Source organism: Typopeltis vanoorti, chromosome 19 (genome assembly GCF_054136105.1).
Source record: "Typopeltis vanoorti isolate ZY-2024b chromosome 19, IOZ_Tvanoo_1.0, whole genome shotgun sequence".
Lineage (NCBI taxonomy): Eukaryota > Metazoa > Arthropoda > Arachnida > Uropygi > Thelyphonidae > Typopeltis > Typopeltis vanoorti.
Window position 1 is genome coordinate 63627041 of NC_143567.1, and position 20821 is coordinate 63647861.

Genomic DNA, 20821 nt, shown 5'->3' on the forward strand with positions numbered 1-20821 from the left:
CCAGGACGAGTCTGCAGGATTCTTGACCAAATTGAATAACTGCTATAATAATTTTTTATGAAAATCAGCATTAAAATGACAAAGACAATGAAAATAGACAGCAACATTGAAACATCAACTGCATCCTGAATAGAGAACACATAGAAAGTAAAATATTTCAGCTATTTAGGCATAATTTTTAGTGAAGATGAGAAATTAAATTTGGAAATAGGCAGCATAATTAGCAAAGCTGGTATGGTAGGAAGTGAACTGTATAAATTTATATGGAATAAGAGAGAGATTAGTCAAAACACTATACTAGCCATGTACAAGATGGTGTTCAAACTAATTTTAGCTTATGGATATGAAAGCTGAGTTAGAAATAAAACTCTTGATCAGAGACTGGAGACCACAGATATGAGAGCCCTGAGAAAGATTAGGGAACCGAACAGATGGCATCAGTGGAGTATCGTATTAAAAATGAAGATTAGTCAAGAACTTGACATTGTTAGTATTCAAGAATGTGTTAGCAGAGCTAATTTCGGGTAGTATTGTAGATTTTTTTTATTTAATTTGTGATGTTGACTTGCTCCATTTGTAATTGCCTTTGTTTTCTAGTTACTCTTGTCTTTAATGAACCCCCCCCCCCCCTTTACATTGATATCTGTGTCTGCTTGAGCTTATGTTAAATTCTTCCTTAAGAGACAGTAACCTCTATCTTTGCCTAAAATGTTCTAATCTTAAAACTCACGTCTGATACTATAACTTGACCTTAGTCCGCTTGTAATCCACTTAACTTACTTCCCCCCACCTCTCATCATCGTAAGGTATACTCTTATATGTGCTAGTGTCATAAAATAAGGAAAAAAACTTTTAGTTAAGGGCAAATCCTCAATTTAGATCGCTAAAGCTCATGTTTAATAGTCTTTGAAAAATTTATATTAGTTAATGACTGTGCCATCAGGAGCTATGTAAATTTTTTATTCTCTACAAACATGAGAAATTTTCTGCTAAGCACATATAAGAACCCTTTGTTCACTAATCTCAAGCAACTCTGAATTGTGCAGTCGTGGTGGTTACTTTACCTTGGTCACACAGGTCTGATTAGTTTTTGTAAGACAGTGCATCGGATAACAAAGCTCAAGCAAGCTATTAACGTGACAAAACATGTTTATTTTAACTAAAACAATTTATTTTACAAACAGCAATGGTCACATCAAGTGTTTGAATCACAATTTATGAAGTAAAGCTAATCACTTGAGATATTAACGAAAGAAATCTCACACTCAACTTATTTATTACGTGAAAGGTCCTTGGCCCATAAAGCCTTGGATTCAATTTTATAAAAATTAAGACAAATTATATGTAATACTTTCTATGCGTTAGTTAACTCAAGCAATATACAAACATACCATTCATTTATGCACATGCAGACTAATGCTCGTCTTTCTGACTTCTTTGCTACGTACTACATTTGATTAAACAGGACTAGCAATGATTATCTACACAAATAATCTTGGACATTAACATAGAGCAAATCTACTTACTAGCTCTCAGTATCTTTTAAAGTCCTAGGGTTTTCGAAGGGTATGGGTGAGTTCTGCTGGTTCCTTCCTCATTCTTGCGAAATGGCTGTGATTGGGTACTATTCGACAGTTGTCATCTTGCAAGTTCTCTCCCTTGGAAAAGTAATATAGTTCTTCGGTGATGTTAGGAATTGCTCTGGTTTCAGCACATCGACGTACACGTGGGTCAGTACTTTCGTCGAAGAACATCTCGGAAGGTTCTTTTGAATATGGCCTCTCCTGACTCCCCCCCCCCCCCTGCACTGGGGTTACCTACCAGCGAACTTTCCAAGATCTCCTGGACGACTCCTCGAGGGACTCCTTACTTTTCTACTCCCAAGACTCCAAAAAAATTTGACACCCCCCCCCAATCACGAACTTTTATATCATTCAACGTCCCTTATCTTATCATCCAAACTTCCTGGATTTTCCAGAAGCGCCCTGATGTCACCTATGCTTACTTTAGGTTTTGCGGCAAAACTCCTATATTTTAGTGACCTTTTAGAGATTATTGTTCACCTTCAACTCACGAATATAATCCTGTCTAATCCTTTTAGTTACATATACTTGTAGTTCTACATTCAGTTATTTTCACAATATAATACAAAATTTAATACATTAAAGTAGGTTATATACATTTCTAATTTTATATATTTTATAACTTATGTAAAATTGATATAGGTGAAAAAAATTTTCTTTATTTCACCATAAGGGATTTTACAGTATCGTCAATTAAACAGAACGGGAGAAAGATTGGCTAAACAAGTGACAGGTGTTCTTTGCCAGGATGGCAGAAAAAAGACCCAGAGAAAGACCAGGTGTAGGTGGATTGATACATTAAGTACCTTAGAAGACAGAAATATAAGTTCTGATAATATTGGAATGTTGACAGATAACAGGCTAATCTATAGGAAAATTATTGATAGGAAGTTAGTAATGATGTATCTTTTCATATAGTACTATCACAAGACCCTCTACACTCCCTGAGGATATTTGGTAGGAATTTGATGATGATGAATAAGGATATGGATTTTATCTACTTTTATTTATGAAAATTGAGTCCACTCTGTCACTGGTTAACATTCAGAAAACAGGATTTACATGTAACTTGACAGAATCATTACTGAAAACAGTAATATTCACTTCAGAAGAGTCTCTAGTATGAAGTCCATCTACTATAGTGTACAGCTTGGCACTTGCTTCTGCTAGCATCAGTTGTCCCAAAATTGGTTTACGAATATATGACGCCTGTTTAGCATTTTATGAAGTGATATAATAACAGCTTCGGATGAATGATCATCGATCATTCATTTGGTGTAACTACTATACATTTTACCAGCTATTGTTAATAAAATAACTTTATATCTTGTTTTCCAAATCATCTCAGTAATTGTTGTAAATGCTGTTGAAATTTCATGTGCAGAAAGTGTGAAAAATATTTGAGAACGTTAATTTTATTATCATAAAAGGTATTTTGAAAAATATAATTTTAGAAATCATTTTTTTTTTTTTTTTACTAAAATGGTAAATTGTTTAAAACTAGTCATCTTTAGGTAAACCTCCCCCTCCCCCAGTTTAATTATAAAAATGTATTGGTTCTCTGTGTCTGAGTGGTTTTTCTCACATATTCCATAAAGTTCCTGGGAAAAGAAACCTAGTAAACTTTACTAGGGCTTTTTCAAACAAGGCTGCTTAGTTAGCTGGCTTTAGATTAGAGATAGAATAATTTTTTCCCCTCCTCCACAAATGCACACATTCAGTAGATATAATCCTGAACATAAGGATGACTACTTGGTATCATTGTGATCAAGTTTATTATCACTGAACTCCTCATCTCCTTGAATAGTTATTAGAAATACTTGATGATACTGATGTGGAATAAGATAAAATAGATGATCAAAAACCATTTGTCTCAGGATTTTTTTCTTGCAAAGTTAGTATTTTGACAAAATTCTGTAGATGCATTTTGAAAGTACTACAAGCAATGCTGAGTCAGTGGATACCTAGTAAGTATGAAGTATCATTCAATGAAAGTGACAATCTTAGCAAGTGGTTGTACATAACTTGCAACTGAAAGCACGCTTCAGAGACTATTAGTTATCTTATTGTTACTTTTGTGTGACATTGAGCCATGTTTTTCACATTAATGAGACAGTTGTTTGGTCAGTTATGGACTTGCAATAAAAATGGCTTAATCATAGCAAAACCAAATGATTACATCAGCACTTATCATTCAGTGCATCTTATTAGAATAAGATGATTACCTTTATGCCTCTTAATATTTTGTCTGAATTGTATGTGTTTTTGTTGCTGATTTGTTTGTTTGCAGAATTAAAAACTAATTTTCCTGGAATAAAAATTCTTCTATATGAAACTAAAATCAGGCCTTTCCAATCAAAGTGTATTGTCAATACTGAATGAACTATGGTGCTCTACATTATTTTTATAGTGCCTAATGTTTAATTTCATAGAAAAATAAATTGAATATTTAAATTTATTTTCAAGTAATACAAAAATTGTATTAATTATTTGTAATGTTCAGATGGGTGCTCCACAAGAGAAGCCAAAATATTTGAGACTGGTTGTGGATGTGAGTGGTAGTATGTATCGCTTTAATGGATATGATAATCGCCTTCAGAGAGAACTAGAATGTGTTTTAATGGTGATGGAAGCTTTTGATGGATATAGTCATAAATTTAAGGTATGTATAAATTAATGTAAGTTAAATTAGATGTATAGTATTCCAATTGATTTAAGGTGAACATTGACTCTTCCTATAACTAACATATTGTAACAAACCCACTCACAATAACAAAGCCTTATAAGCATATTGCTATTCTAAAGCAAATTATTATTGTTATGCAGCTCTCTAGGAAAGTCGAGAACTCACTGAGAGAAGAGCTGCCCTTTCCAGATCACATTTCCTAAATACCTTTCATATCTTTTTTTTTTCTTTTTCTGAAAGCATAACTTTTGTAATCATTACAAGCATTGTCTTCTATTTGTCACCATTACTGATCTGTCATCTTATTATATAATTTTGCTTATTTTATTGAGTTACTTTATTTTTTGATTATGTGATAGATTGTTTTTTATAAAATTCATAAATGAACCAATATATATATATATATATATATATATATATATATATATATACACACCGTATTTTCCAGTGTATAAGACACACCCAAGAAATTTAATACAATTTTCTGGAAAAAACCTAAACTTTAAAGTATGATTTAAAGTATCATTTTTGTTGAAATGGCAATGCCATTTTGCCAATCTTCTTGCACTCATTTCAAAACTTCGGTCTCTTCACAATTTTTCCATGTTCCGCGTACTTTTCATTATGCAAATTGTACAAAATCTCCTTCTGACCATGCCAAGTTCTAATCATTTTTTCTGTAGGAAGAGGTCCAAAATGTCTTTCAGCTTCCCTATTCCCGTGTTCTTCTGCATATTTTGCAACCTGCAATTTGTAACTTGAAGTATATGAATGTCGCCTGTTTTTTTCCATCACTAAAATCTACGGCGGAATATCAAACTGAACACAAAATATCTCAACATGTCAACTCAATACTGATAAACATCAGTAACTGATTACTCGGATAAGATATTATGAAACTTGAATAGGGACTCCCCGTTCTTAGCCAATGACACGCTAGAAGTCACGTATCAATTTGATTGCACCATTAACCGCCTACAAAGATCTTGGAACATAAAAGGGAGTGCGTATGACTTTGAAAAAAGGAAATAATCTTTACCTTCATTATATAAGATGCACCCCATTTTTAAGATGAATTTTTAAGGTAAAAAAGTGCGTCTTATACACCGGAAAATACGGTATATATATTTTTTTTTTGAAAACATTTTCTTTCTAGTTGCTAACTTATTTTGCACAAATGAGTACCTATTTTAAAACAAAATATATCAATTAGTATTAAATTGTTTCATCACTAATTACTTGTATTTGTTGAAAATTATTATATCAAACTTTTTTTTTTTTTTTTTTAGTATGATATTGTGGGCCATTCTGGAGAAGATATGGCCATTAGCTTTGTAAAGAATAATCAACCCCCTCAAAATGATAAGGAAAGACTGAATGTATTAAAGGTAAGAAGCAGAAAAAGGTGCATCCATCTCTTCTCATCTTATCTTCCTTTCCCTCTTTTACCTTGCAGTGTCAAGGGTTTATTAATCATCAGACCTCAAACTGTTCACAGGATAAGGTGGTCAAGCCCTACGCCCAGGTGTATCCTTGTGTAGAGGCTTAAGTGCTGTGAGGACATTATGTTGAAGGTTTAATGGATTTTTTACACTACCTACATCCCGCTAGAACACGACCCCACAAAAACACAAGTTAAGAAATTAAAAATCTTATTTAAAAAAGTAACCTCCTGGCCCCCTGACGTCACGAAAAAACTTAAACCTTTCTGCTCCCGTCCCCCCCCCCCGAATATACGGTTTACCAAAAATCCACAAACCCAATTCCCAACTCAGACCTATAGTAGATGCCACCAATGCACCTTGTTACAGACTGTCTGAACAACTGGCCAACTCTCTGTCCCCCCCTCACCGAAAATTCAGCTTCCTATATAAAAAACTCGAACCACTTTAAAGCCCTCACAGAAAATTTAACCTTGAACAATACAGACATATTAGTAAGCTTTGATATCTCCTCTTTGTTTACCAATATTCCCTTAACTGACACTTTATCTCTCTTAGAAAACGTTTCCTCCTCTGGCATCTTAGATCTCTTTTCCTTTGCCATCAACTCTGGATATTTCTCTTGGAATAACAAAATCTACAAGCAGATAGAAGGAACCGCCATGGGTTCCCCCCTCTCACCCCCCCCTTGCCAATTTCTATATGGAAGATTTCGAAAAACGAGCCATAGACTCAGCCCCACTCAAACCTTCTATCTGGCTAAGATATTTAGATGATGTGTTCTCCATTTGGCCTCATGGCCCAGACACGTTAGACTCCTTCCTCGGTCATCTCAATAGCCTACATCCAAGAATCCAGTTTACTATGGAAAAGGAAAAGAACAATTGTTTACCCTTCCTAGACACCTTAGTCACGCGCCCGTCTAATGATACACTTGCCTTCACTGTATACAGAAAACCCACATACACAGGCAAATACATTCACAAACTCTCCCACCACCACCCCTCACAACAATATGGCATCATTAAAACCCTTACCAAGAGAGCCCACGATCTTTGTTCCAGTGGAACCACCCTCACTACTGAGCTTAACCACATACACAGAACTTTCCTCTCCAATGGCTACAGCGAACACAGTATCAAAAAAATAATCAATTCCTCCCCCATTCCCCGTCCCTCTCGTCAACAAGATTTTAAAAATGCCATCACCATACCCTACATCCGAGGCACTTCGGAAAAAATAGCCAAGATAATAAAAAAGTATAACCTAGTATAACCACACAGCATATAAGCCCTACCGCAAACTTGCTACCCTTATCCGTTCTACGAAAGATCAGCCCCCTCCTCTCTCTCTGCCTGGAGTTTACAAAGTACCCTGTTCTTGTAAGCTTGCATACTTTGGACAGACAGGCAGATCAGCATCCATCTGCCTGGAGGAACACAAGTCGTACATCGTTAAACACAACTATGGCCATTCAGGCTTGGCTGACCATGTTTTGGACACCACCCACAGAGTATCATGGAAGAAAACCACCATGCTCCACCACAGCAAATTCAAGAAAGAGAGACTTTTCTTAGAAGCAGCAGCTCTCAGAAACCAACCAAATATTAACAAATACGGTTGCATTAAGCTTCCGAAGATTTGGGAAACACTCATCACCAGAGGTCCCACCTTACATTCCAGGCTATCTACTACCGCCCTTAGAGGGCGCTCCACCTAGATAGGACTTTAATGTCACCCACGTGGTTGGGCTTAGTATTGTAAGTTTTTGTGTGCATGTTACATTAATTGTTTTTGTAATCTCCGTAGATGTCCTAGTGACTAGGATGAAATATAGGAAGTATTAAATTCTAATTTAATTCTTTTTGAGTGTTGTAAAAAATCCATTAAACCTCCAACATAATGCCCAGGTGTATCCTGTGTCTGTAGTGTTGAGTTCTCAAGGCCAGGTTGGCTGCTGTAAAAATAATCATAATTTAAAATTCTGAATATTTTTACGAATGACTTATGTTAGTATGTTTATTAGTTTAAGTTTCATAACACGCATTGTTGGCACTTGTGATGTGCCCTTTATTGAAATTGTTTTGTCAAAAGTGATATGTAAAGAAGTTAAAGAATTGATGTATTTGTTGGATTTAAATAGTTGTGCTATTTTAAAGGAATTTTATTGTAGTTTGGAATTATCAAGTGTTGTGTTTTTGAAGACTTCTCTTGTCGCTAACGAAGACAACGAGTTAGCCATTGTACCTAACCTCTCGCTTGCCAGTTTCATGGAGTGCGCATGCTCATTAAGATGTTTGATGAGTGATTGACAGCTGACAAGAATTCATAGTAGCAAGGCAAACAGGAGAAGGTTCAAAAGGAATTTAGAACACAGGCCGGCAGATATTTATGTTCGGAGGGACTTAAGTTTTTATGTGACATTCGGAAGAAAATTAATAGTATATTCCGAAAAAGGAATCGTGGAACTATGAAGTTTCAAAGTTGAATAAGTATTGATAAATAAAAGGAAATATTGCTATAGACGTTTTAAAAGGAATATTGGAGGAAACGCTAATTGGAAGATTAGTAGTAGATTCCGAAAAGGGAATCATAGAACTGTGAATTCTTTAAAGTGGAAGAGTTAAGACTGTCAATAAGCATTAGTGCATAAAAGAAGAAGTTGCTATTTACGTTCTAATGGAATGTTTGAGGAAACTCTGATTAGGAAGTTTCATCTGTATTAAGGACGCCGGATCTAATTATTTTGAAAGTTTATTTTTCACTTGGTTAGACTATAATAAATTTAGTTTAATCCTTTATCCAAGTGTGAGCAAACAATGGTTGCACCTGAAAGTATCTTCAGGACTGGGGTAAGGTAGTACAACACTGGGCAACTCGTTGCAAAGACTAGTTTCGACTTTTATTGAAGTCTCTTCAGTGGGAGCCAGGCCCAAGTGGAGATACCAGGCAGAAGCATTAGCAAGGTCATCTCTACTTATAGCAGTTGCCAAACGGTGTGCCACCTTTTTATTAAATTACTCTGGATTTAGAGAAAGATGTTGAAAGTTTATTTTTCACTTGGTTAGACTATAATCAATTTAGTTTAATCTTTATCCAAGTGTGAGCAAACAGTGTTTGCGCCTGAAAGTATCTTCAGGACTGGGGTAAGGTAGTACAACACCGGGCGACTCGTTGCAAAGGTGGAGCAAGATAACATCACTCCTATCTCAGTATCTCCCATAATGCAACACACATCTCCTTGCGGATATGTATAAAAAAAAAACGTTTGGCAACTCCTATAAGTAGAGATGACCTTGCTAATGCTTCTGCCTGGTATCTCCACTTGGGCCTGGCTCCCACTGAAGAGACTTCAATAAAGGTCAAAACTAGTCTGGGTAGTGGCCCCTCCCTTAATGCATAACATTATACATATCCGCAAGGAGATGTGTGTTGCATTATGGGAGATACTGAGATAGGAGTGATGTTAGCTTGCTCCACCTTTGCAACGAGTTGCCCGGTGTTGTACTACCTTACCCCAGTCCTGAAGATACTTTCAGGTGCAAACATTGTTTGCTCACACTTGGATAAAGGATTAAACTAAATTCATTATAGGATCTAATTATTATTTCTACTGGAAAGAAGACAGAATTAAGTCAGGAAGAATTAATGTGTGCTACATAAGTGATGGTAAAGGATCCTTTGAAAATGAAGAATAAAGTCATGTATCTTTGGAAAATGGAAAATGCCTTGACAGAGAAAGAAACTGGCTATGAATATTTTGTCATTGTGAAAACAAAGTGTTTAGTGTAGTCTTAAGTGTAAGTTTAATTTTAAAAGGCCTTGGATCTAGTATTTTGTAGTTATGGTGATTTTATTTGATGTATATATATTGTTTTTGCTTTATTAAATGTGTTTATTTTGTATTTTTGTCTTGAGTCAGTGATTTTGGATCCTGAAAGCAAGAGTTAAAGTCATTGCACCAATTGGAGTGAACCCTTGTGCATATATATGCACACCCAGAAAATAAAAATAATTGTTGAACAGAGATCATCTCTATGACAGGATAATATTAAATACAAAATCCTTTATATTAACAATGGCGCAGCCGGTAGGATTAATGTAAGGATTGAAGATATGATAATATATTCTATATGATAAAAATCTATTTTTATAAACACTGCTTTGCAGGATGAAAAACCCCAGGATAAACTGGGAAGAAAACCTGCTGTCCATGCCCAAGACTGGCTAACTTGGCTATGGCTGAGGAAGATCCTTCAACTCCTCACGTCATCCATCAGTGATGTGAGGAATCGAACCTATGACACTCCTTCCCCAGCATATGGTTGCGAAGCGCACAGCCACTAGGCTAATCGCTTGATTGCATCCATTATGTAATTAATTTTTTAATGCTTATTTATACTGTGCCTGCATGAATAAATGATAGTGATTATTAGTTCTAATTGTATTTGTGACTTTCTTTTACGTGCAGCCAGCACATTATCTGTCAGTTGTCTTAGTCTAGATCTTGATAAATTTGATCAGAAACCTAATTTGATTAGGTTTCTGAATCAAATTAGGTATATTTTATGGTGTATTATTATTGTATGTTCCACCACAGTACTTTAAGAGAGATAATTGCTTGCTTTGCTTTAATGGTATTCTGACAATAATACCATTCTTGACAAGAAATTGAACCCTTCTCTACATTTTCTTTGTGTTCTTTCCATTGTTATGCATTATGTAAAAGTACTGAGAACAGTGGACTGCACCATACTGCATTTCATAGTTATGCCATGAAGTAATTTCATAGTCATTTAAAGTTATTTTATGCACACATTTTAGCAAGATATATATTTTATGTCATGCTAAAATATGGATAAAGACAAGAGTATGATTCCTATACAACTGCTAAGCCAAGCAAAAAAAAAGCTTTCTACAATTATCTCAAATCCAGAGTATTAAATATGATGTTATTACCCTTGTTTTTTTTTTTTAAATGAACAGTAATTTCTATCGAGTTAACTCATGGTTTTTACCGAAAGATTTTAAGTTCCTACAGATGAGTCTTCAATAGAGATTGAAACATGACTCAAAAGTTGTATCGCAACCTTCAAGAAATGTGACCTTGAGAAACAGTGTTTCAATCTCTTACTGTAATAAAAGACAGTATACACACATTTGCTTTTTTTTCCAGTGCAGTCAAGGAGAGTCAAAGATGAAGTTGCTGCTTCTAAGGATACAAAAACATGGTTATGAAATTATTTTAATGAGTACAGTGTTGTTTGCATACGCTTGGGTGAAATATAAATGAATGAAGACAGGAATATAATTCTTTTCAAGTATATATTAGAGAGAGAAAGAGAGTAGTACACTTATGAAGAATATATTTTTCTAAAAATCTCTGAATTTTAGAAAAATATAATTCTCTTACATTATCAAATAAAACATTTTGTCCCATATATAACCTACTTATTACTTCAGGATATCACAGTTATTGGCAATTTGGGTTTAGCCGACCAAATTGTATTCTTATTGGTTAAACCAAAATAAAAAATGATGGTACAACATGACAAAATTTCATGCCGGCTGGGGCGTCGCCCGATTAAACAAGGCCCCCGTTGTTTTCACCAGGGAACCAGGACGACAGCGAAAAGTCAGCTACTGGAACAAATCTGAAAACAAAGCCCAACTGAACATCATCAGAGTTAAAGATCAGTACTATCAACTTAAGAAGCCTGAATGGCAAAGCAATAGAGCTAGCTGAGGAATTAGATAAGTACTAGATCGACATAATGTCTGAAACAAAAAAGACCAAAACTGGTGAGATCTTTCTGAGCAATAAATACAAAATGTTATATTCAGGCAATGACAATCAAGGAAAAGAAGGAGTAGCCATAGTATTCAACACAAAATACGAGGCTAATCTTCTTGAATCGAAGGCAGTCTCAAGTAGAGTAATGTGGGCAAATATGAGAATGGGGAACTGGACAATGAGACTTTTATGTGCCTATGGTCCCACAGAAGGTTCTACTAAGGTAGAAGTGGAGGAATTTTTTGAGGCTTTAGAAAAAGCAACTAACACAAGGAAAAAGGAAAAGTTGGTCCTTGTTGGGGATCTAAATAGCAGAGTAGGAAATGATTGTGAGACACATACAAAAATATTTTGGGAAAATTTGGAGAAAAGAGCAAAGCTAATAATAATGGCAAATATCTGTTAGATTTCTGCTCAGGACATGGACTGGTTATTACTAACACCATGTTCTAACATAAAAATGTGCACAAATTCACATGGAGAGAAGAGGCAAGGAATAAGAAAAGTCTCATTGACTATGTTATTGTTGATAGTGATGTTTTCTTCCTGGTGCAGGACACCAGAGTGTACAGAGGATTTGAAATTGGAAGTGATCACTATTTAGTCTTGAGCAGGATAAATTGAATTTCATATTGAAAAGAATAACATGTAAGAAAGTTTTAAAGCGAATAAAAGTTGAACAGCTCTCAGAGGTGAACTGTAGACTAAAATACACAATGATTATTGAAGAAAAAATGAAAGAGTTTGAGAACAATAATCAAACCTTGGAGATTGAGTGGCAAACTCTGAAGAAAACATTGATTGATTCTGCCAGAGAGGCATGTGGTGAGGTTGTCTGCAAGGATAAAAAAATCAGAAACTCCCTGGTGGACACAGGAAGTTAAAGAGGCAGTAAAGGAAAAGAAGAAAGCATATCAGAAGTTCCTGTCAAATAAGTCAGCTTGTGCTCTTAGAGAATACAGAGACAAATGCAAGAATGCTAAACACTGTGTAAAACTAGCTAAACAAAAGTCATGGGAGGACTTTGGCAAGAATATAGAAAATAAATATCAAGAAGGTGGCAAAATATTCTGATGGTTGTTGAAGAAGCTTAGGAATGTAGGAAAGAGTGCTGTAAAAGGAGTTAGCGATGATAAAGGTGACATGAAAACGGGAGAAAAAGATATCCTTGAAGTATGGGGTAATTACTTTGAAAAACTGCTAAATAAAACAAGCAGTGATGACAGCAGAGTGGTAAAAAAACACTGACCAGGCATAGTGTCAGGAATACATATCCATACTTGAAGTAGAAAAAAGCCATCAAAGGCTTGAAATGTGGAAAGGCAGCAGGAGTAGATGATATTCGACCAGAAATGCTGAAGTATGGTGGTATAAGAGTCTTACATTGACTGCACTTACTAGTTCATAAAGCCTGGACAGAGGGACGAATTCCTGATGATTGGAGTAGAGCTCTCATTGTACCCATATATAAAAAGGGAAATAAAACTGAATGTGATAATTACAGAGGTATTTCCCTACTGAGTGTTCCTGGCAAGCTCTATGCAAGTATACTTGAGAAACGGTTGAGAAGAATTGTGAAAGAAAAGCTTGGTGAAGAACAAGCTGGATTCAGGCCAAATAGAGGCTGTCACGATCAGATCTTCACTTTACGACAAATAGTCGAGAAAGCATGGGAATATAACAAAGATCTGTATTTAAGTTTTGTCGATTTGGAAAAGGCATATGACAAGGTGCCAAAAGAGAAGTGCCAAAAATTCAATATGCTACAGTTATTTGGTGTCAATGAGGCATTATATCAAGCAATACTTAGTCTTTATTTGAGTTATACATCAGCAGTTAAAATTGAAGGAAGTACAGGAAGATGGTTTAATGTTAAATCTGGTGTGAGACAAGGATGTGCATTATCCCCTCTGTTATTCATTATCTATATGGATCATATTATGAAGGAACGTGGTATTAAACATGATATCAAAATTGGAGGTGTTAATGTCAGCTCTTTGCTTTATGCGGATGATGTTATACTTCTAAATAAATCTGCTACAAGTCTGCATGATTCTCTGACTAAATTGAATAACTGTTGTAATAGATATGGTATGAAGGTCGGCAATAAAAAGACCAAGACAATGAAAATAGGCAGAATCATTGAAAATATCAGCTGTGTTGTGAACGGAGAACCTGTGGAACAATAAAACATTTCAGCTACTTAGGCACGATTTTTAGTGAAGATGGTAAATTAAATATAGAAATAGACAACAGAATCAGCAAAGCTGGTATGGTGGGAAGTCAACTGAATAAATTCATATGGAATAAGAGAGAAATTAGTCAGAACACTAAATTAGCTGTATACAATACAGTGTTCAAACTAGTTTTAACTTATGGATCTGAGAGCTGGGTCAGAAGTAAAACACTTGACCAAAGACTAGAGACCGCAGATATGAGAGTCGTGAGAAAGATTATAGGCGTGAACAGATGGCATCAATGGCAATATCATATTAAAAACAAGGATATTAGGAAAGAACTTGACATTGGCAGCATCCAGGTATGCGTTAGCGGAGCTAATCTCAAGTGGTATGATCACTTAAACAGAATGGCGAAGAAAGATTAGCAAAACAAGTGTTCTCTGCAGGTTGGCAGCAAAACAACCGAAAAGAAGACCAAGATATAGGTGGATTGATACAGTACAAAGTTTCTTAGATGATAGAAATATAAGATCTGATAATGTTGGAGTCTTGACAAGTAACAGACTGATTTGGAGGAAAATTGTAGATATGAAGTTAGTAATGATGTAATTTTTTTCATGTAGTACTATCATATTCTGTACACCCCTTGAGGGTACATGGCAGGAATTTGATGATGATGATGATATCACAGTTATCACCATCATGATTTATATAGTGTTATGATTATTAGAAATATCTAACTTTTACTATAAAGACTTCATTGCTCATTTTACAACATTTTAAGCACTATCCTTTTCAAAGTAGTCCTCTCTACTGGCTATACACCATTCCCAACATTTCTTCCATTGCTGGAATGCTTCCTGGAAAGCACTTTCTGTAATACTGTGCAGTTCTCTTATCGCATTTTCCTGAATCTCCTGTATGGTTTGGAAATGACATCCTCTCAAAGTGGTTTTAAGTATGGGAAGCAGGAAAAAGTCTCCTTGGGGCTAAGTCCGGAGAATATGGTGGATGAGGCACAATGGATATTTGATGTTTTGTCACACAACTGCAAGCCTCTTCCTGCACACAGCATCCCTCGAATGTGCTAAAACTGCCTGGTACAACTCTTTGTTTACCATCTGACCATGTAGTACAAATTCATAATGGACAATGCCTTTCCAATCAAGAAATACAAACAAAATCACCTTGATCTTTGACCGACTCATCTGTGCTTTTTTTGGTTGAGGAGACCCTTTCCCCACCCACTGCGACGATTGCATCTTGGTTTCAACATCATAGCCATAAACCCACTTCTTATCTCCTGTTATGATGTTCTTAAGAAAGTTTTCATTTCCATTTGCATTGACAATCAGTTCCTGACTGATTTCAACATGGTTCTCTTTCTGATCAGCAGTCAACAGATGCGACACAAATTCTGCACCGACGTGACACAGCTGAAGTTTTTCAGTCAAAATTTGATGGCAAGATCTTATCCTGATGCCCACTTCATCTGCAACTTCTTGGGCAGTTAAACAACGATTTCCATGAATCACAGCACAAACTCTCTCGATATGGTCATCATCTGTTGATGTGGAAGGTCATCCAGATGTGGGATCTTCACCGACTTTTTAAAATTTGCCCATTTTAAAATGCTTAAACCACTCTTAGCACTGCATTTGGATCATACAGTCCTCCCTGTATGCTTGGTTAAGCAATTGAAATGTCTGCAAAATTTTTACCAAGTTTGCAGCAAAATTTTACACATGCACACACACTGTTCTTCAAGTTCTTTCATTGTCACTTTGTCACTAATCTGATGAACAGCTTGTGCATGTAACTTGAAGATTAATGTTCATAGCAGAATGGGACAAATGGCAGTTTGTTGTCAAAACCTGCTGCTAGGTGCGCTCAGTAGCCGCAACATGCTGTCTATGCCCAGTTGGCACACTATTTAAAAAATTTGGTCTTTTTTTGAACATCCCTCATATATATTATATTATATTATTTATTTATACTTTATGTATATGTATTCATATGTTGATTTAGTTATTCATTTTTTTTTTTAGAAATATTTTTATATTCACTTTATGTGAATAATCTATTAATTTTATATATACTCTATATGCAATATTTTATGTAAATATCATAATTTACATTTTATTTTATTTCTCATTTAGCAAATTTTGCTTTTAAAACTTTCTCTTTACATACACTTTCACATTTCTGTAATGAGCCTTGCTGTCCATTGCTGATTTATAAGTTTGGTCATTGCTGTGTTTATGACTATGTTTACATGTTGGAATTTTTCTACTGATTATACTATAAAGTAAAGATGCCAAGAAATTATATACTTGGTCTAATCTTTTTTCCAAGTGTGAGTAAATGAAGTTCGCACCTGAAGTAATTTCAGGACTGGGCAACTTGTATATAGATGCTAATAACTTCACATCACTTGCCTTAGTATCCCATAATGCAAAGTGCATATCCTTACAGAAATGTATAATGCTATGCATTATGGGAAGGACCACTACCCAGACTAATTTCAACCTTTATTGAAGTCTCATCAGTGGGCCCAGACCTAGACTGTGACTTCTTCATTACTTCAACCTTGGTATCACCTCTGGGTCTGGGTAGTGACCCCCCTTCCCATAATGCATATCCTTGAGGATATGTGCTTTATATTATGGTAGGAGTATCAAACTCAATTGGACTGTGGACCATTTGCTTTAAAAGCATATCTCAAGTGGGCTGCAAAAATTTTTTCGACTAAAAAAACCTTCATTAATTCGAATCGGGAAGTGAAAGAATGAGTATAAATAAATTGGAAAATTAATAACAAAAATTTTATTTATTCTAAGTTACTACAAGACATAAAATAATAGTATAATGTAGTCTAATGATTGTGACAACTAAAAAAAAAATAAAGAATATTTTTATTATATTTATATTATGGGAATAAAAGGCATTAGCTGAATTCTTTTATTATTAATATTTACAGTAGATGACATTTAAACCAAATTAAATCAAAATTAATTTTATTGTTGCTTTGTGTTTGAGTTAGTGGGTGCACTCTCACACTTCTAAATAAAAACAATAGTTTTTAATTAGATGCTGTGTTTGCCAGTGGAACATATGGTTTTGCTTGAGTCTAAACAGCATGGTTAATGTGGGAGAAGACATGATTCATTAGTTAGTGTCGTATTTATCTCAGCTGTCTTTACTTGCACTAAAGAAATATATTACACAGACAGCGGATGTCTCTGTACTTTATTCAGTGATACAATAAAACTACTTGTTTTCCTTGCATCTGCAATATAGTGGCAGTTGGGGAGGGTATGTTGTTTACCGCAGAGAGCGAGTTATCGCCCCAACTTGGAAGTGGTTAAACTTTATTTTAGTGTGCGATGTACATGCAAAACTTTTATTTATTTATTTTTTTGTAAAGTAAAATCAGGTGTGAAGGCGAGTTATATTCGAGTAAATACAGTATTCCCGCCAGTTTGACACCTCTGCATTATGGGATACTAAGGCAAGTGATCTGAAGTCATTAGTTTCTATATGAGTACAAACTTTGTTTGCTTTCTTGGAAAAAGGATTAAACCAAGAATACAATTTCTTGGCATCTTTAATTTTTAGACTATGTTTCCAGTGGGTTCCTAATAGTATTTTGTGAGTCGGAGAGCTGTATGAACAAATCATTCTGTAATGTCCACTATCTTCCATTCTTGCTTTTTGTATATGTAAATTCGTGCATGGCACACGTGTGTAAGAAGAGCTCCTGATTGAGATAAGTTATTCTTTCAATAATTAAGTATATATGCGTAATTGTTTGAGCAAGAGCTGCTGTAAACATTGTGCACTACCAGTATCATTAGTGTGGGGGATTTTTTTTTGCCTAAATGTAATTAAGAAATTGTTATTATTAGACCTGGTAATGGCAGAGATAAAACTGGCGGCAGCTTTGTCATTCCATGACTTTAATTTAGATATCAGTCATTTCGTTAAGTGCGAGATCGGCTATGTATATTCTTTCGATTACATAAATGATTTGTGGATGTTTAGCGCAGAAGGAAGCAGGATATGTGCAAAGTGTGACCTGAACGAGGAATTGATGAATGCAAATATGAAATTGATGACAGAAAGTGTTAGTAGTGAGAATGGCATGGGGAAAATGAGTGCATGTTCGAAAGAGAAGGATGGTGAGAAAGAGAGGTGAAAAAATGTTAAAAAATCAGTAAAAAAAAAAAAAGAAAAAAAGAAAAAAAAAGAGCAATTTGAAAACCGTAACGGATGTTAAAAAGGCCAAAAGTGAGGTGAGAGTGGTGGAAGGAAATGAAATTGAGAGAACGAATGAAACTAGAAATGGTGTGACGCAGGAATCAAAAGAATGAATGATAGCGAAAGTTGGACGCGTGTTGGACTGAAAGTACGGAAACAAAGAAAGATGAATGGGATGAAAGTGAGAAGAATGACAGTGAATGTTGGACCGAAAGTACAGAAACAAAGAAGGATGAATGAGAATAAATGTGAGAAGAGGGGGTTGGGAGTTTGAAAGTTACAAAGATTGAATGATACAGAGAATGTGTCGTGAGATTCGGAAGTCGAATTGGATTGGATGAGGCAAGAGATGAAATGGATGCGGAATGAAATTAAGAAAATTCGGGTAAAAACTATTTAAAAATCATGATGGCATGAAAGAGTTAACGAAAGATGAGTGAGTGGCGACTCCATTATTAAAGGTGTGCTGGAGGATAGCATACACAAGGTATGTTCCAGGTGGTAAAATGAGTAGAGTGATTGAGGCATTGGATATGAGGCAGGAGTGAGCAAAAGAGTTAATAGTATTAATAGGTTTGAATGATTTGACAGAGGACAAAGAGCGTGTCAGAATGGATATCAGGAGGATAAAAGAGAATAGTGTGACAGGAAGGGTAGTCAGCATGTTGCCTAGGTATGACTGTGATGAAATGAGGCGGAGAGCAATTATTATGAATGATATGCTGGCTGAAATGTGTGAGGAGATGGGAGTACAGTTTGTTAATGTGTGGAATGAGTTTGAGGAACGAAGTGAGCTGTATGGGAGTGATGGACTGCATTTGAGTGGTTATGGTGTGAGTTGCTTGGAGAGACTGCTGCTGGAAGATAGAGAAGTGAGTAGAGAGAATGAATCTGATCAAGCGGGAAGTGATGTGGAAGAGCAGGAGAGATGAAGAGGTGGTTATGAATGGGGAAGTGAGTGGTATTAGTATAGAAAATGAGAGAATGGGTGCAAGAGGAGCAGGGAAACTGGGAGACTCAGGGTGGACAGGGGCACACAGCGTGAGAAAGGCGGATGCTCCAACGGGAGGGGGAGAGCATGTGTAGGCAGGAAATGAATGGGATGACCTGGGATCAAGAGGAAACAGTTGGAATTGAAAAGGGTTCTAAAATGAAGAAGCAGAAAAGGAAATGGCCCCAGTCGAGCATGGAGAGATCACATCGAGTGAGTGGTATCAGTGGAACTGGCCTGTAGATCCAGAAACGAGCTGTTGTGTTTGTATACAAATGCTAGAAGTATAAGAAACAAGACAGATGAAATGGTAGCATTAATTGCATCTGTTCACCCAAAGATTGTCGGAATAAGTGAGACATGGTTGGAAGAGGATGACATCCTGACAGGAATAGAGATGGAAAGGTATGATGTGTTTCGTGAGGATAGAAGGGGTAAAAAGGGAGGGGGGAAGTGCTATTGATGATAGAGAAAGAATTATGTGCATACAAAGTAGAGATTCAAGAGGGAAATAGTGCCAGTGGTTTTGAAGCAGTATGGTGTGAGATAGAGGTGACTAGAATCAAATACATGGTTGGATGTTGTTATAGACCAGGTAATGTGGATGGTGGTGATTTATAATTATATAAATATAATTATTAAATATAATTATATATTTATAATGAAATGTATAATCAAATTAGCCAAGCAAATAAGAAAAGGCTGATGATTATGGGTGATTTTAATTATTGCAATATAGACTGGAATGATGAGATAACAACTGGAAGTAAAGAAAATGAGTTTTTGAGGGATAACTTCCTCAGACAGTATGTAACAGAGGGCACACGAGGATTAAGGGGTCTTGGATTTGGTCACCTCATCAGAGGATGTAATTATAAATGAGGCGTCAAATCATCCACCAATTGGTGAGTGACCATAAGGTGATTACCTGAGTGGTTGCCAGCAGTGCGAGGACCTCTGTGAGAAAAGGGTATATGTGGAACTACAAGGGAGATAATTATGAAGAGCTCAGGAGATAGCTTGCGGGTGTAGCGTGGAATGAGGAGTTAGCTGGAAAAGAGATCAATGAAGCTTGGGGGATTTTCAAAATCTGTCTAGTAGATGCAATGTCTGAATATATTCCAAGGGTGAGAAGATTAAATAAGGTAGGTGTGAGATGGACGAATAAAGAGATCAAGTTTGCAATACAGAGAAAAGGGGCATTGTGGAGGCAGCATAAGAGAAGTGGAAATAACCAATTCCACGAGGTCTACAAAGACCAGGCAAGGAGGGTGAGTTGGTTGGTGAGGGTAGCTAAAGCGAGGTATGAACAGCAGTTAGCTAATGAAGCCAAAAAGAATCCTAAGGAGTTCTTTTGATATGTAGCCAGCAAAAGAAAGAATGATTATGGAAGGATGACATTGATTGGTTAAAATGGTATAAAGAACATGTGGAGATACTTAATGAGCAGTTCATAAAGGTCTTTCAATCTTATGAATGTGACTTCATGGAGAGATTGAGAGCAGTTGATGATGGGGAGGAGAGACTGGCTGTAAGTGAGCGAGAGGTATATGGGGAGTTGAGTAAACTAGATCTTAATAAGGCTGTGGGACTTGATAATATATCACTACGTATTCTGAAGGAATGTGCCAGGGAGTTGACACTTGCCTTGACACATTTTTTTAATACGAGTCTTGCACTCGGTCAAGTTCCTAAGGAGTGGAAGGAGGGCAGGATTGTGCCACTTCATAAAGGAGGTGATTGAACTCAAGCATCAAACTATAGGCCTATCTGTGTGCCAGGTGTTGTGGTTAAGTTGTTGGAGGTTTGTAAGAACTAGGATCCAGAGTTGGGTTGACAACAATGGTATTATCTTTGATGGACAGCATGGATTTGCTAAAGGGAG

At 36.0% G+C, this 20821-nt stretch overlaps 1 protein-coding gene across 3 annotated transcripts in view; it reads left to right on the forward strand.

The window, feature by feature from the left end:
- Positions 1-20821, forward strand: part of c12.2 (von Willebrand factor A domain-containing protein c12.2) — a 550347-nt gene that overhangs the window by 512204 nt on the left and 17322 nt on the right. For all 3 annotated transcript variants that reach the window (XM_090409563.1, XM_090409565.1, XM_090409564.1), the window contains 2 exons: positions 4087-4245; positions 5559-5657. In XM_090409563.1, coding sequence (XP_090265689.1) covers positions 4087-4245; positions 5559-5657 — 258 coding nt within the window. The remainder of the gene's footprint in view (positions 1-4086; positions 4246-5558; positions 5658-20821) is intronic.